Source organism: Vicugna pacos, chromosome 5 (genome assembly GCF_048564905.1).
Source record: "Vicugna pacos chromosome 5, VicPac4, whole genome shotgun sequence".
In the NCBI taxonomy this organism is placed as follows: Eukaryota; Metazoa; Chordata; class Mammalia; order Artiodactyla; family Camelidae; genus Vicugna; species Vicugna pacos.
The window spans coordinates 72,392,275-72,406,192 of record NC_132991.1 but is presented as its reverse complement, the minus strand read 5'-3'; the positions used below and the strand labels follow the sequence as shown (position 1 = coordinate 72,406,192).

The 13,918-nt window shown below is 39.9% G+C and overlaps 1 protein-coding gene across 5 annotated transcripts in view; it reads left to right on the top strand.

Moving 5' to 3' along the window:
• Positions 1-13,918, top strand: part of PLCL1 (phospholipase C like 1 (inactive)) — a 304,833-nt gene that overhangs the window by 9,605 nt on the left and 281,310 nt on the right. For 3 of the 5 annotated variants that reach the window (XM_072961535.1, XM_072961536.1, XM_072961538.1), the window contains 2 exons: positions 401-494; positions 4,704-4,802. Coding sequence is in view for 1 of the 5 variants with exons in the window: in XM_006216009.4 (XP_006216071.2) it covers positions 5,744-5,986 (243 nt within the window). In the remaining 4 variants the exon portion in view is untranslated. Of the gene's footprint in view, positions 1-400; positions 495-4,703; positions 4,803-5,255; positions 5,987-13,918 lie in introns of those variants that run through there. The other 2 variants (XM_072961537.1, XM_006216009.4) reach the window with 2 other exon arrangements.

Here is a 13,918-nt window from a genome sequence, read left to right as displayed (position 1 = left end):
GTTAATGACAGAGCAAATGCAATCCAGCTTTCACTAGACATTTGGCCTAAAAAGGAATTTTTTAGAATAAAGGACTCACTTTTTACAGCTTCTCACTTTTGTAAAGCAGGTGAACTTGTGCTTAACCACAGAGCTACACCTGAAAACTTATTTGAAACTAAAAAAGGGCTTGCAAAAGGGACCGTATTTTACTCATGTCTTATATTTTAATTTCCAACATGCATTACGATTTTGTGCTTATTTAAATATCACACTCTGCTTCTTTCGCCCAAAAGATTTGATGTAGAATGCAACAGAGGCATATTAATAAGGTTAACAAAAGAGCTAGAAGAGTAATACACCATGACCAAAGGAAAGGAGTGCATCAGAGAAGGAAATATGACTCTCTATGTTCTTGCAGTTGGTCCTATGATGCTGAAAAGCATTGATAAACTTCATGTCTTGGCAAAATTGGAGGAAGAACCCCCACCACATGCAGATGAATTAGATTAGGGGTATGTACCTGGGATGGGGGAGGGGAGAAGGGCCATACCTCATATTCACTCTTGCATCACAAGTGTCAGGCTTTGAGAGTATGTTTGATTTGAAGAAGTTTATATTATAAAGTCATATCTGGGAAACACTCAAGTTGTTAAATAAAATAAATAAGGAAGAGAAACACATTTTCATGGGGCCTCACAGGTGCCATTCCAGCAGTACTTTTCATATGTGCCTTTGTGGCTTCTGCATCACTGGGGAGCATAACCATAACATGAGCTCCAACTCCAGGATCTGTGTCAAAGTAAGTTAATACACAGAAAATAAATCAACACTCACTGTCTATTTTTAAAAGACCTTTGCCCTGCACATACAGACTGTTCCCAGATGATTGGCCAGGGGCTCCTGATAGTGTCTCTTAGCCTCAGGGTCGGTGTGGGGTGATTCCTGAGGGGTAGTGTTAATGGACAGACCCCCGAGCTTTCTGTTTTCCTGCAGATAGTACAGGTTTCCCAACACCTGGACAAAGCAGCAGCCATTTGACACTGAAGAACATTGACTGCAATTAGAGATTTCTTAAATTTATCGCCTTCCAGTACTTTGAAGTTTCATTAAACTGGTGAATCTAGATCTGTCCTAAACAATTTGTAACTTTGCATTCTTGTAGGACTGTTATCATGGAGTGGAGTGTACTTGTACTTAGAAATAAAGTTAGTTGAGTTTTATGTTTTAGTTACTGAAATTTCTTACATAATTGCTGATATAAGGGACAAAGGAATATCTGTCAAGAAAAGATAAATCTTGAATCTTAATAGGATGTATTAGGTTTTGCTTATCTTTAATTGACTTAGCATATATTTAGGGTACTATAATATTTATACTACAAATTACCCTGCAAATTGTTTTTTTCTTGAACTAACAAAATGATTACAATGTGTATTGGGGAGTTCTGTGACTGAATACAAAGATATATGTGACTCAACTGAAAATGCTGTACTGATGTTCAATGTATCAGTCAGTTTGAATTTATCAGGAGAACTGGCTTTTAATATTAAAATATTCTTTCTTACATATATGTGGATGAGAGGATAAATGTGTTTCCTCATGCACTAATAAATCAGTTAGCTACATACTACATCATGATGAAAGAAAGGTAATGCTGATATTAAGAGAAGAGGTCGTTGTGCCTAATGTGAGTGGTGCCAGATAGGAAGGAGTGGTTCTTCAGAATACATGAAGTCTCCAGGACCATCACAGGACATGCACCTTATGAGAGTCTTGTGTAGCAGGAAGAGTACAAGCTTCAGAGTCACTGACTGGGACTCAAATCCTGGTTCTGTCACTTCTGGTTGGCTCTGACTTTGAGCAAACTAATTGACCCTTTGAATCCTTAGTTTCCTCATCTGTAAAGTGAAGTCAGAGTTCTTTGTAGAGGATTATCTGGTACATAGAAAGCAGTTTTCAGTTCCCTTCCCCAACTGTGATTTCCTGGTAGTGTATGGGAAGTCTTAACATTCTCACTGGATTTTTCTTAGGCCCAGGGTTCTGGAGTGACTAACTTGGGCTGGGACTACATTGATGTATCTGATCTCTGATTCTGGGCTAGGTATTTTTAGTTTTGCTGGATCTGGCTAGGTTCTCATCAGTTGTTTTTCAATCCAATTCTAGATTTCATGTTACTCGAGTTTATAAGCATCCTTCTAATTTTGCAACTGTTTGCTTTGGGTCTTCTCTGATTTTTGCCCTGGGATGGAACTCTAGACTCCTTGACAATGAGAAGTCCTCAGTAACAGAGCCATTTTTCTTTATCAGAAGTGGTTGTTTTATTCAGTCAGAGGACTGAAAAAGTGCAGATTCTGCCCACAAATATTGAGCACCTACTCTGTGCTAGGCATGATTCTGGGAGCTGAAGATACAGTAGTGAACAAAATAGACAAGGTCTTTATGCACATGGGGATTATGTTCTCCCTTTCAGTGGGGCAGAGACAGGAGGTCAGCATGACAGAGTATATAAGTAAGCAATTCCATGGACAGGACAGTTTATTTACAGTGATAAAATCCTGAAAGAAACAAAACAGAATAATATGAATAATATGGTGTGTGTGGGGGGGTGAAGGGGCAACTTCAGATTTGTGGTCAGAGAAGGACTCTCTGAGGTGGTGACATTTGAATTGACAATTTATGGTTCTTATTCACATCCTTTCCCTCTCTCCCCAACCCCCAACTTCCATTTTGCCCATCAAGTGATTGCCACATTACTTGGTGAAAGATTGGGAGGCAGGAATTGTGGGTGATAGTAATTTGGAAAGAGGGGGGTTGTTGATGGAGGGGTAGGAATGTGTCTATGGCTGCTGAACTAACTGAATCTGTCTAAACCTTTCTCTCAGTTTTGGGAATGGGGCCACAGAGCAGAATCTGTGCCTGGGAAGGAGCAGGTTCAATGGAAGGGTTTATTTTTTATTTTATTTTTAAAAAATTTTTTAACTGCAAACATGAATATCAGGAGAAGTCTTCTGAGCTTATGCTAGAAGACAACAGTATGAAAGACTATATTCTTAAAGTAGAATGAATTAGACAACAGCCTTAACGAACAGACGCTTAGAGCAAAGATTCAGGTGTGTATGTGTGTGTGTGTGTGTGTGTGTTTGCCTTCAGATGATGGTGAGAGAGAAGGCTGCTAAGGAAGAGATGAATCCAACTGCCCATCATCTAATTGAAACACAAAAAATTTTATATACTATATGCTATACTTTCTGGCTTTGTGAGTGTGTGTGTGTGTGTGTGTGTGTGTGATGATCACTGACATTAAATGTTAGTAAGGTGACACTGATTTTAATATTAAAAAATTATTATCAGGATGGTATACACAAACCATCTACATGGGAAATCCCTGTAAATGATGCTAATATCATAGAACAAAATATTGAGTGAGATAACTGCAGTTTTAAATTTCTCTGAGGACACCCCAAGAATGGAATTTTGATTTGGGTAACCAAGAAAAATAAAGCTCTAAAAGCAACTATAGAAGACAGAAATAAAACAGTATTAGTTGAATATCAAAGAAAAAAATGGTACTTTAATATAGGTTATATTCGTGAATTTAGCAAGTAAAATTTTTCCTATTACGAGATAGATGGGAATTCCCTGAACTAATGGAGAAGAAGGACATGTATGGTTCTTTCAAGTCTAGGTGCCCTTTTATTTCCTTTTACTTCCTTCCGTTTGTGGGTTATAAAGGCAGATTAGTTGAAAGGACATTTTTAATTGAGTTTCCCCTCCTCTCTTTCACATATGAGAAAGAAAGAAAAAGCATTGCTATTGTGGATGCAATTCTCAGGATTTCACTAGAGGGTAGTGTTGGTTCTAAAACGAGAGGTTGCTAAACTGGTATGTTCATTACTAGGCTGCATTTATATTTAAAGAAAAGGTAAAAATCAGGCCTTTTCAGTCTTCCCTAAAAGTTGGTAAATGTCAAGTCTGAAAACTCCTAAGGGCCTCATCCAGTTCTGGCTGCTTGCAGCCCCAGAGGAACCAGATAAAGTGAAGAGATTACTGGAGGAGTTAAGTGGCAAGTTCTAATTTCAGCTCCTGCACTAACTAGTAGACAAGAAACTGAAATTTTCTGGGCCTTTATCTCATCTGTACAATAAAAGGGCTGCATCAGATAATCCCTAAATCTCTTTGCATCTCTAAAAGTCTGATATTCTAACAAATTGTGAGTCAAAAAGCCTGAAGAATTTCTCATGTTCTTGGCTGAAGGAACAAATAACACCCCAAATTATAAAATTGTTAATAATTAAATTATAATTTAATGTATAAGTGAGGCTTAACCTAGGTTCTAATTTTAAAAAGCCTTTAAATTAAAATGTCAAATCTTCTGTCCTACTAGGAGACTTCAGAGCTATACTTTTCTCATCTATCTGAGTATTCTGCAGGTAATTTCAGTGCCTTAATGCATCATTCAAGGATATCTCCCCTCTTGGTTGCTAACTTGCTGGATATGAGCAAAATATGTTTATATAGGATTATCTAAAGAAAAGAGGTTGAACCACTTTCAAAAAGGGATGTTTTAGGATAGAGACTAAATCCCTCACCTCACCTTGTACTTAGCATCCATCACATCTGTGAGGAGTCACTCTCCAGAGGAGTTTAGTTGGTTCAGTTTCCTATTACCTTCACTTCTTTTATGTGATTCTCTTTTCATGTCACATTTTTTCACATTGCAGAGTGAACTGAAGATCTTTTCACGGAACTTGAAGCAGATTACCCAACTCTAGGGTCCCAGTAAACCCTGGTTTATCTCAGCACGGACTTAACTTCTAAAGGTGAGAGTCTGCAGTTAACCCCTGATGGTGGGAAGCTGCACTCCGCGTCACCTCAAAGGCTTTGACATTGATACTCAGCATCCTGTTTCCTTGACATTGCTTTGCTTTAAAACAAAGTTTTTCTTTCCCCTGCCCCCTCCCCCATCCCCTGATTTTGGTGCGTCTTCAGGTTCGTTTCCAGCATCTTAACTTCCAAAATATACACCGAGCGCCTCCGGGTGCGCACACGCGCGCACGCGCTCACACCTCGCTCTAGTACACGAGCCCCGCTGGGCCGGCTCCCAGTGAGAGAACACATTCCATTCTTCGCGCTCGGGCACACCCCTTCGCAGTGGGGATTGGTCGGCCGACTCCCCCTCGGCGAGGCGAGGCTCCTAAGAGGCCCAGACGCCTGCCAATCGCCACGGGCTGTCAAAACAAGTCTTCCCTCCCTGTCACAACAGAGCGGAGTGGAGGTCGCCGCCGCCGCCGCCGCCGCCGCCGCCGCCGCTCTTCCTGGGGCCGCTGCGCCGCCGTCCGCGGGCAGGTGGAGGGTGCTCCGGGCCGCGGTCTCCGGCCTTGTCTCCTTTCAGGCCGTGCGCGTCCCGGCCTCGGAAGCCGCCGGGCCAGGCGCCCGGTGCCTTTTGTCTGGCGCAGAGCGGGCGTTTGCATCACATTTCGGACACCTCCCTCTCCTTTTCGCCTCTTCTTCTCCCTCCCGCTCACATCTTTTCCCCACCCCCGCTGCCGTCCCCCAGTGGACTGCCGGCCTCCTGGACCAAAGCCCACGGACGTCTCGACCCGAGCAATGTCTCCTCTCTAGAAAGTTGCCGCCGCCGCCCGGCGGTGAAACAAAGTCTGGCGGGGCCGCCACCCGGTGCGTGAGCGCACCCGTGCCCAGCGGCTGGACCCCGCTGCCGGGCGTGCCGCCTCGCCCGGGGGAGCCCGAAACGCGCTCGGCCATGGCCGAGGGAGCAGCCGGCAGGGACGGTCCCGTGCCGCCAGACGTGGCCGGGGGCGAAGAGGACCCCCGAGTGGGCCCAGACGCCGCCTCCGGGGATGGCGTGGCGGCCGCCCCTGGGGGCCGGTGGAGGGACCGTCGCAGTGGGGTCGCGCTGCCCGGCGCTGCAGCGGCCCCGGCGGACTGCGAGGCCGGCCTCCTGGAGGCGGCGCGGGCGACCCCCCGGCGTAGCAGCATCATCAAGGTAAGCGAGGCCGCGCCGCCCCGGGAGCGTGGCTGTGGGTGGTGAGTGGGTCGGGATATACGGTGTCCGGCGGCATCGCAGGCTTGGCATTGTTTTCTCCCATCTCTTTCATTACTAATCCTTCCTTCCTCGTCCGGAGGTTCCCAGACTCAGCTCCTGGCGGTGGAAGCAGAAGTGACTTTTTTTCCTGATAGCGAAGGAAAAGTTCCGTTCTGCGTCTTTGTGTTTTAATGGATGCGTTTCCTCATTTCCCCTGAAAGCTTCGCTAAACCGTTGATGAGGAGGGAGAACTCAGTATAAACGCAGACCCGCAGGATGGTTCTGCACTGCTCTCCAATGAAAAGTTAGCTTTTCCCGCACAGTAAAGGAAATGCAGTTTACTCTCAAGTGAAAAAAAAAACAAAACCCAACAATAAAAATCCCGAACCCTCAGGACTTAAATGGTCCTGACATCTCTCGGAGTGTGAAATTTTCCCCCGTAGGCAGGCAGAGTTTTCTTTGGACGCTGCGGCAAAGTAAAGAGCGATGGTGAAGCCCAGAGTTTCCGCGCTGCGGAAATCGCAACCGGAAAACAGTCAATCCACCAAGCAACATTCCGGGTCATTGTGGTTACCACCACATCCAGGGAAAACGCTTCCCGACCCTTCGGCCACCAGTCACGGTTTCCCTCCATCCATTTGACAGGAAATTTGTAAACCTCGCCCCTTTCCTATCTCTTCATGTTTTCCTTCCACTTGGGGCTTTTTCCCTATTTAGTGTTTTATCTTGGGTGCATGACATTGGGATAAGGTCTCCTAGAAGTCAAAACCCTCCCACAGGCTTTGGGAAAGGGCCTCTTAGCATAAATGCATGTGGCTAATCTTGCGTATGTGACGTTAAAATCTATGTTGGTAGAGCTATCGGTATGAAACTACTTATATATTAAAATAAGCCAAAGATGATAGTGAAAGATGGAGTTGGAACTACTTAGGATTCAGCGTACTTGGTGTGCTAATACATTTAAAACGCTTGTTCAGGTTTAAACTGTATACACCACATAATACATATCTCTTTCTCAATCTCTAAATTGGAGCTCCTCCTGCCAGTGTGGGTAGACTGCTCCCACAGTCCATACCTAGTTCCAAGTATGGTCTAAGCTTTTCCCCAGTCCTGACACACAGAAGTTTAAAACCTAACAGGGAGATTTCTATATTAAAAGAAGAGTGGGTGGTTGTTGCAAATGACTTATAGTAGTTTTGTTATTTTGTGACTTTTAGATTATGTGAAGAGGAGTGTTCTGTTCTGGGTGTGAATTTGGATAAAATGGAAATGATCGTTGTTTTTTCTTTTTAACCCACAGGTCAGAAAGTATATTGTTTTGAAACTCAAAAAAAAAATCACAGTTAGGCAATGTACATTTTGGATCCTAAGATATAGAGAGTACACATGTTGTGTGAAAACAAGAGCCACAAGAAAGTTTAAAATAGAGCATCATAAAAAGCAGTGGGCTTTTCATGTTGTAAAAATAAAAATAACAGAGTGTAAAGAATATACAAATTCTTATAGCTAAATTTTCAGTTTTTAAATTTTAGTATGTGCTTGTTGATATTCTCAGAAGGGTCCTTGCTGAGTAATGGTGACTTTTTTCTTTAACTATAATTGATTTACAATATTGTTAGTTTTTGAAGTTTCTTTTTGTGACAAAAAGGAGGGAGGCAACAGAATAGCAACTTGATCCTTTGCCTATTTAATAGGAAAATAAACAGTTAATAAATGGTGTTTAAAATTAAAGATACAAGAAAATGAAGTCAGTTATTATTTTAGATTAGCTTTAATTGGAAAAGTAACATATGCACAGGATAAAAACAAATGTTGCAAAGGAGTATAAAGGTAAAAACTCCCAGCCACTCCATATTCCCACTTACTTAGTCCACTCCCATAACTGCTAACACTTTCTTATGTATCCTTCTGGAAATATTCCAAGTATGTAAAAGGATGTGTATCTGTCCATATCTGTGGTGAACGATTGATGCGACTGATTTATGTAATAAAATTTGGCTAGAGTTTTACAAACCTCATAGCTTCAGATTTGCTCCAGACATTTTGATGCCTAGAGGGTTGTCTAAGGTCATTGTGATGAGTCAGTTAAATTTCAGGGACAACCTTGTAGGTCATTGGTGGTCAGTGGTTCTTGGGGTCTATTCCCAGAGGTCTTCATTTTCTTCCATTTTCTTCATTTTCTTTCTTGGGGAAAGAGGCAGGTGGTGGGCTCTATTCTACTCCCTCTGTGAGGTCAAGGACCCTTCTGTTAACATCTTGAATCTGCCACCCTGTGGTTTATTCACTGTAGCATAATAAAAATGAGAGTTTCTAAAAAAAGTCTAGATCATATAAGGAATCAGTAGCATATGTTCTGTATTGAGAAAAAAAATGCATTCTTCATCGTTTTGCCAAGAGTTCTTTTTATTTGGCATCGAAATATATACAAAAAGAAAGTCTTTAGTACATTTTAAGTTAATCAAACTATTACATGTTGTTCCAAATAGCCTTAGTACAATGATAATTGATATTCATGATCATAACACTGAACCACTGAAAGATTGTGAATCATGAAATATTAAATTCCTTTCAGCTCAGTTTTGGGTATTGTTTCCATTCTAATTTGACTGCTAATTCTCCATGAATTTGAATATTAGATAAAACAGAACAGTGCATTTCTCTTATCATGCCAGAAACCAGACTGTCTTGAATATTAATAAAATGAACGTTTTTAGTAAATTTGCCCTCCCTAATTTGTGAAAACATGTGTTTAATTGAGAAAATTTCCTTCTGAGCTGATGAAAACAATGGCAACATTTATCTTTATATATCTTTGGAAAGTCTTCATTCGACTATGATTGTTTCTTCCCTTATATGCCCAGTTCTAAGTTTTAAAAAATTTAATGTGAGAATTAAACTAAGTTCTCTTTAACCTGTCCATTTTTCCCTGTGTTTTTCTGTGTGATTATTTTCGACAGCATTGACATTGATAAATGTTGCATGTTTTTTGGTAAGTGCATTGTTGTATACCACAATATTGCCCTAGACTCCATCTTAATTGCTTCTTCATGACTAGTGGTTTAAAATGACAAATAAATTACATGCATGATTGATACTATCTAACAATTATGTACTATTCTCCATTCAAATATATTTCTACTTAAGAAATTAGACCATTTATCTATCTCATGCTTAGTATCAAATTTATACATTTAAAATACTCAACATTTTAGATTATAGTTTATAGCTCTGTAATAGAAATTTCTGGAAATAGAAAGGAGTGTAGCTTATTCCCTATACTAGATGGTAGGAATTGAGATACATATATGTTTTAAAAATAGCAGTTGATTTGTCTTCCAATATATATATATATATCACATGTAATCCTTTTTTCCATTTCCTTTTGATTCTACTTAAGTGTGAATTCTCTAGAAGAAATTATCACTCAGATCCCGTGGACATAGGTGTGTGGGATGAGGATAGGAATTGGAAATAAGGTGCTGAGACGTGCACTGAAGCAGCTAAAGTAATGACTTCCGTGTTGTTTGTGTCTCTTATTTTATATCATGGCCAGTTATTCTGTCATGTTCATTGTGGTGCTGTTGTAGTGGGTTTATGAGCTGTAGCCTCAAAGATGCACCTTGGGTACCTGTTGACCCAAATCAAAATTTTGGTTCTCCTCAGAGGGGCAAAGGAAATTTTTTTCACTTTATGAAGTGCTGCCTACTATGAGTCAGGTACTAAACTGAGAGCTTCCATTCATTATATCACTTAATCCTCATAGCAAACTCTCTACAGTAGAGAAGGGAGGCACAGAGAGCTACTAATGCTATGTGGAGTCAGGATTCATACCCATGTCTGCTTACCATGAGAACTTGTGGTCTCATGCTGATTCTCAGATGCAGGAAGCCCAGAATCCATGACTACTTTTTAGGTTAGAAACAACATGAAGATCCAAGAAAGTGGCAGATTATTGGACCCCCAAGGCTTGTGGGTAAACTATCCTTTCTCGGCTCCACCGTCTCCCCATTTCAGAACACCTGGATGTGGATGGCTCTGGAAAGGGATTGCAAACTCTCCTGCCTTTTGTCATTGTGTTAGGCCTACACTGTATTTGAAAAGGCATAGCAGCTTGGCAGATGTTCGATTCATCAGTGTATGGAGGGCACATCTCCTCTCTTATACCAGGCCCACTTCTCCTGTGCCCATGCAGACAGTTGAGTTTGTGAAGGACTGTATTCTGTTTTAGATTGATGTATGGGGCATAGGAATATGAGTTATTCTAGAGGAGTGATTAAATAGAGTATCTTGAGTAGGAGCTTTGAAACATTTTTTTTTATAGAGACAGCTATGAAGGGAATTAATTGTGATCGAAAAATAACTCAAAACTTTTAGACATTGGCCTGGGAGTTAATCAGCATTTATAGACTCTTTTGCCTGCAGAAATACATGTTAAAAGTTCCAAGTAAGCGACTCCTGGGTGAATTTTGGGTAAGCAACCCGATTGTACAGTGGAGCTGGCCAGCCTCTGCTGGGTACCATGAGCATGTCCTGGTGACTCCAGTTGTAGGTGCTCCTGAGGTTTGATTCATAAATAACATTGAACTTCTTGTCTGGATTTGTTCTATTATCCCAGTAACTTCAGTCAGAGTGTTTACTTCCCCTGAAATTGCCATAGAAGCATGGTCACATTTCACCTTAGAAGTGGTTGCTTCTCATTGTAGTGCCTTTCTGATGTGATTTATTATAGCATCTCTCAAGAGAATTCAGAGTAATATTTAGATAAGGAGGCTCATCATATTTTGATGGAAGATTTTAGCAGTACGTGTTGATTAATGCTTGCTAATACTATCAGAATTTACACCAATTTTTTTCCTTTTTGGAAAACATATTAAGGTTTAAAAAGTAGAAATTAATGGCATACCTACTGAGGAATCAAACATACATTGCAATTAAGACGGAAGAGTGGTTATCCTAGCCTTTACCTTTTCACAGTAAACAGGTGATTAAATTTTGTACAGTAAAATGTCAATTGAAAATTTATTGCCAAATAACACCACAGGCACAACTGGGTGTAATGAAAAGACATCAAGAAACAGCCGACTTTACCTTTGGTGCTACTGAACTAACAATCCATTAATGCTTCTAGGTAATAATGCCAGAGTAACCAGTCAGGCAGTGGGCTGGGGAGTAATCAAAGAAAAAATTGCACCCTGCCCACCCCTCCACCCCCGGCCCCCCACCCCAGTGACTTCTATTCAATTTTAACAACTGAACATTAAACATAACTCCATTTTGGGGAGCAGTGTCTAAACTGAGATATGTATACAAATTATCCAGCTTAAAATGACTAAACAGAAGTAAAAGGCAGGAGTAAAGTTATTTTTTGAGTTTCCCATTGGTATCTCAGTACCAGTAAATGACCCATTGGTTATTAAATGAGGAGGGAGAATAATCTGATTGCACTTCCCATTTAAATCTAGTAAACCTATCACAGCAGAACCTGTCAGTTTGACAAAATCTCGTGTATTTTGATGTGTTCTAATAATGTAAAAAGATTTGTTTGTAGTTTTATCAAATCTTATTTATTTTTTACATGCCAGTCCATCTTTGTACCCCAATTCCTATAAGGTTTATGATAGAATATATTGTAATTAATAAATTTACTAAATTGACAATAACAACACTGAATGGTTAGCTTCTATAACGACAACGTTCTGTCTTGTGTATTTCAGCTAACATTTGATGGCAGCAAAATTATAGTATGACAAAGTATTGGAATAGTCCCTTGGATTTACAATTGGATTTGATTTGTAGTTTAATCTGTAACATTTTATGTGGATGTGTTGAAAAAGGATATAATCTAGCATTTTCAATTTACCTCACTAATAATTAATCTAGCATCATTTTGAGATAAGTAAGATTGTACATGGTGAGTAGAAAAGAATCATTTTTTATATTATCATTATTGCTCTGGGAAGAAGAAAGGCAAGTTAATTTTGAAAAAAAAAAAAAGAAAAAAACAATCCATCTGAAACAAAACAACATAACAACTAAACTACTTTAGTAAGTGTGCTTAGTTCTCAAAGATTTCTTAATTTGTACTTGTGAATTTAGGAAAGTATGTACGTATTACTGGCAAGGTTATTGTGTTTTTTCTTAACCATACAACTTTGTATTTAAAAGTTTAAAATACCTTTCAAAGATAATATTTGCTTTCTCGATTCCTTCACACTGACTTGTTCAAGAGCCTTTTAAAAGATGCTAAATCTGTACTAGACTAAGCACAGGCAGTATGTATAAGCAGGCAAACTTGTATTATTGCATTGTACCATGTAATGATTAGAAATGATGGTGAGATTATATTCAGAACACCTTCCTTGTGAGACGTTGAGGAAGATAAATGTATAAGGAAGGCAAAAAGACAAAAGAACCCTTGGTACTGTTAGCTAGGACCAAGATGGCAGGGCAGAATGCTAGAAAGCTGGACCTGATTGTGTTATAGGTGCTTTTCTCTAAGGCTCAAGTGATTTCAAACCAAAGCAGTCCAAATAAGCCCACATTCCACATCCCCCATCCCAGATCTGACCCCCAAAGATGAGCCGGATTCTTTGGGCTAGAGAATAAGGAGTCAGCGGGAGGAGAATGTGTATCCCCTCTAAGCCTTTCTTGGCCCAGGCTGGCTCAGGAAAAGGGCAACTGTGTCGGAAGATCAAGTGTAAACTACCCTGCTCTGCTCCCTTCAGGTCAGCCCGTTGTTGGGTTGAGGGGGGACAGAGGAAACCATGCTGTGTGCACTCTGACTTTTACCTCCTTTGAAAACTTCATCTCCATAAAATAGAGTCTATCAATGTCCTTGAAGTTGCAGTCTCATAGTCATTATCATGACTAATTTTTGGAGGAGGCAGTAGGGGCAGAGGTGAGGGGTGGGAGGTTGGCAGAATCTGTGCTCCCCCGGAAACTTGGATGCAAAGACATCGTCAGCATTTGGTGAACTCCCCTTTTGAAATATTTTGGAATTATTGATTCCATGGTATAATTAAATATTATGTATTTAGAAATGTTATTTAAAGTGAAATGCTTTATTTTTATGTTTAATCTAATAGGTAAAACGCCCAGTACATCCTGAAGAGATATTCCTGTTGAGAAATGTCCTTTATAATAATAGCAAATGCTTATATAAGTTGTATTATGGGTCTGGCATTGTTCTAAGCACTTCATGTGTATGAGCTTAGTATTTTCAATTGTTATTTCCATTTTTACAGATGCAGAGATGTTATATGACTTGCCCAATGTCACATAGTAAATGGTAGAGTCAGGAAAAGGACCCAAATAGTCCAGCTCCAGAGGTTGTTTTTAATCTTGTATATCCTCTTAGATAATATTGATTTAAACCTTAGCTAGTACGCATGAAAGAGCAGACATTATGGAGCTACCTTAGAAACCAAGTTTAGCTGACAAATCAAAAAGGAAATTCTGAAAACAATTTTGGGAAACTCTGTTAAGGATTCTTTGAATATATTTTTTATAATAATATACCAGTTTCATAACCTTTCTTGTAAAATTCCCATGACTTTACAATAATGTTGTACTTCATTTTCCCTTGAGGTGAGTTGAATTCCTGTTACTATATTTTTACTCTTTTACTAGAATTAGCATCTTTACCATGAAGCAAGAATTTATGATCCAACTTTGGTATAATTATGCAGGCTAAGGGTGGACTGTTAATCATTGCAACCTGATATGATTTATTTTATATTTGATAGTTTTGTCTTCCAGCGTCAATAAATCAATAAGATGTATCTGAGTTGCCAATCCAAGGAAGTTGCAATTTTGATAAGTGGTAGAGGATATGATGCTGTATGATTAAGATTTCCACCTAATTACATTTGAGATGGGTATAGTTCATCACAC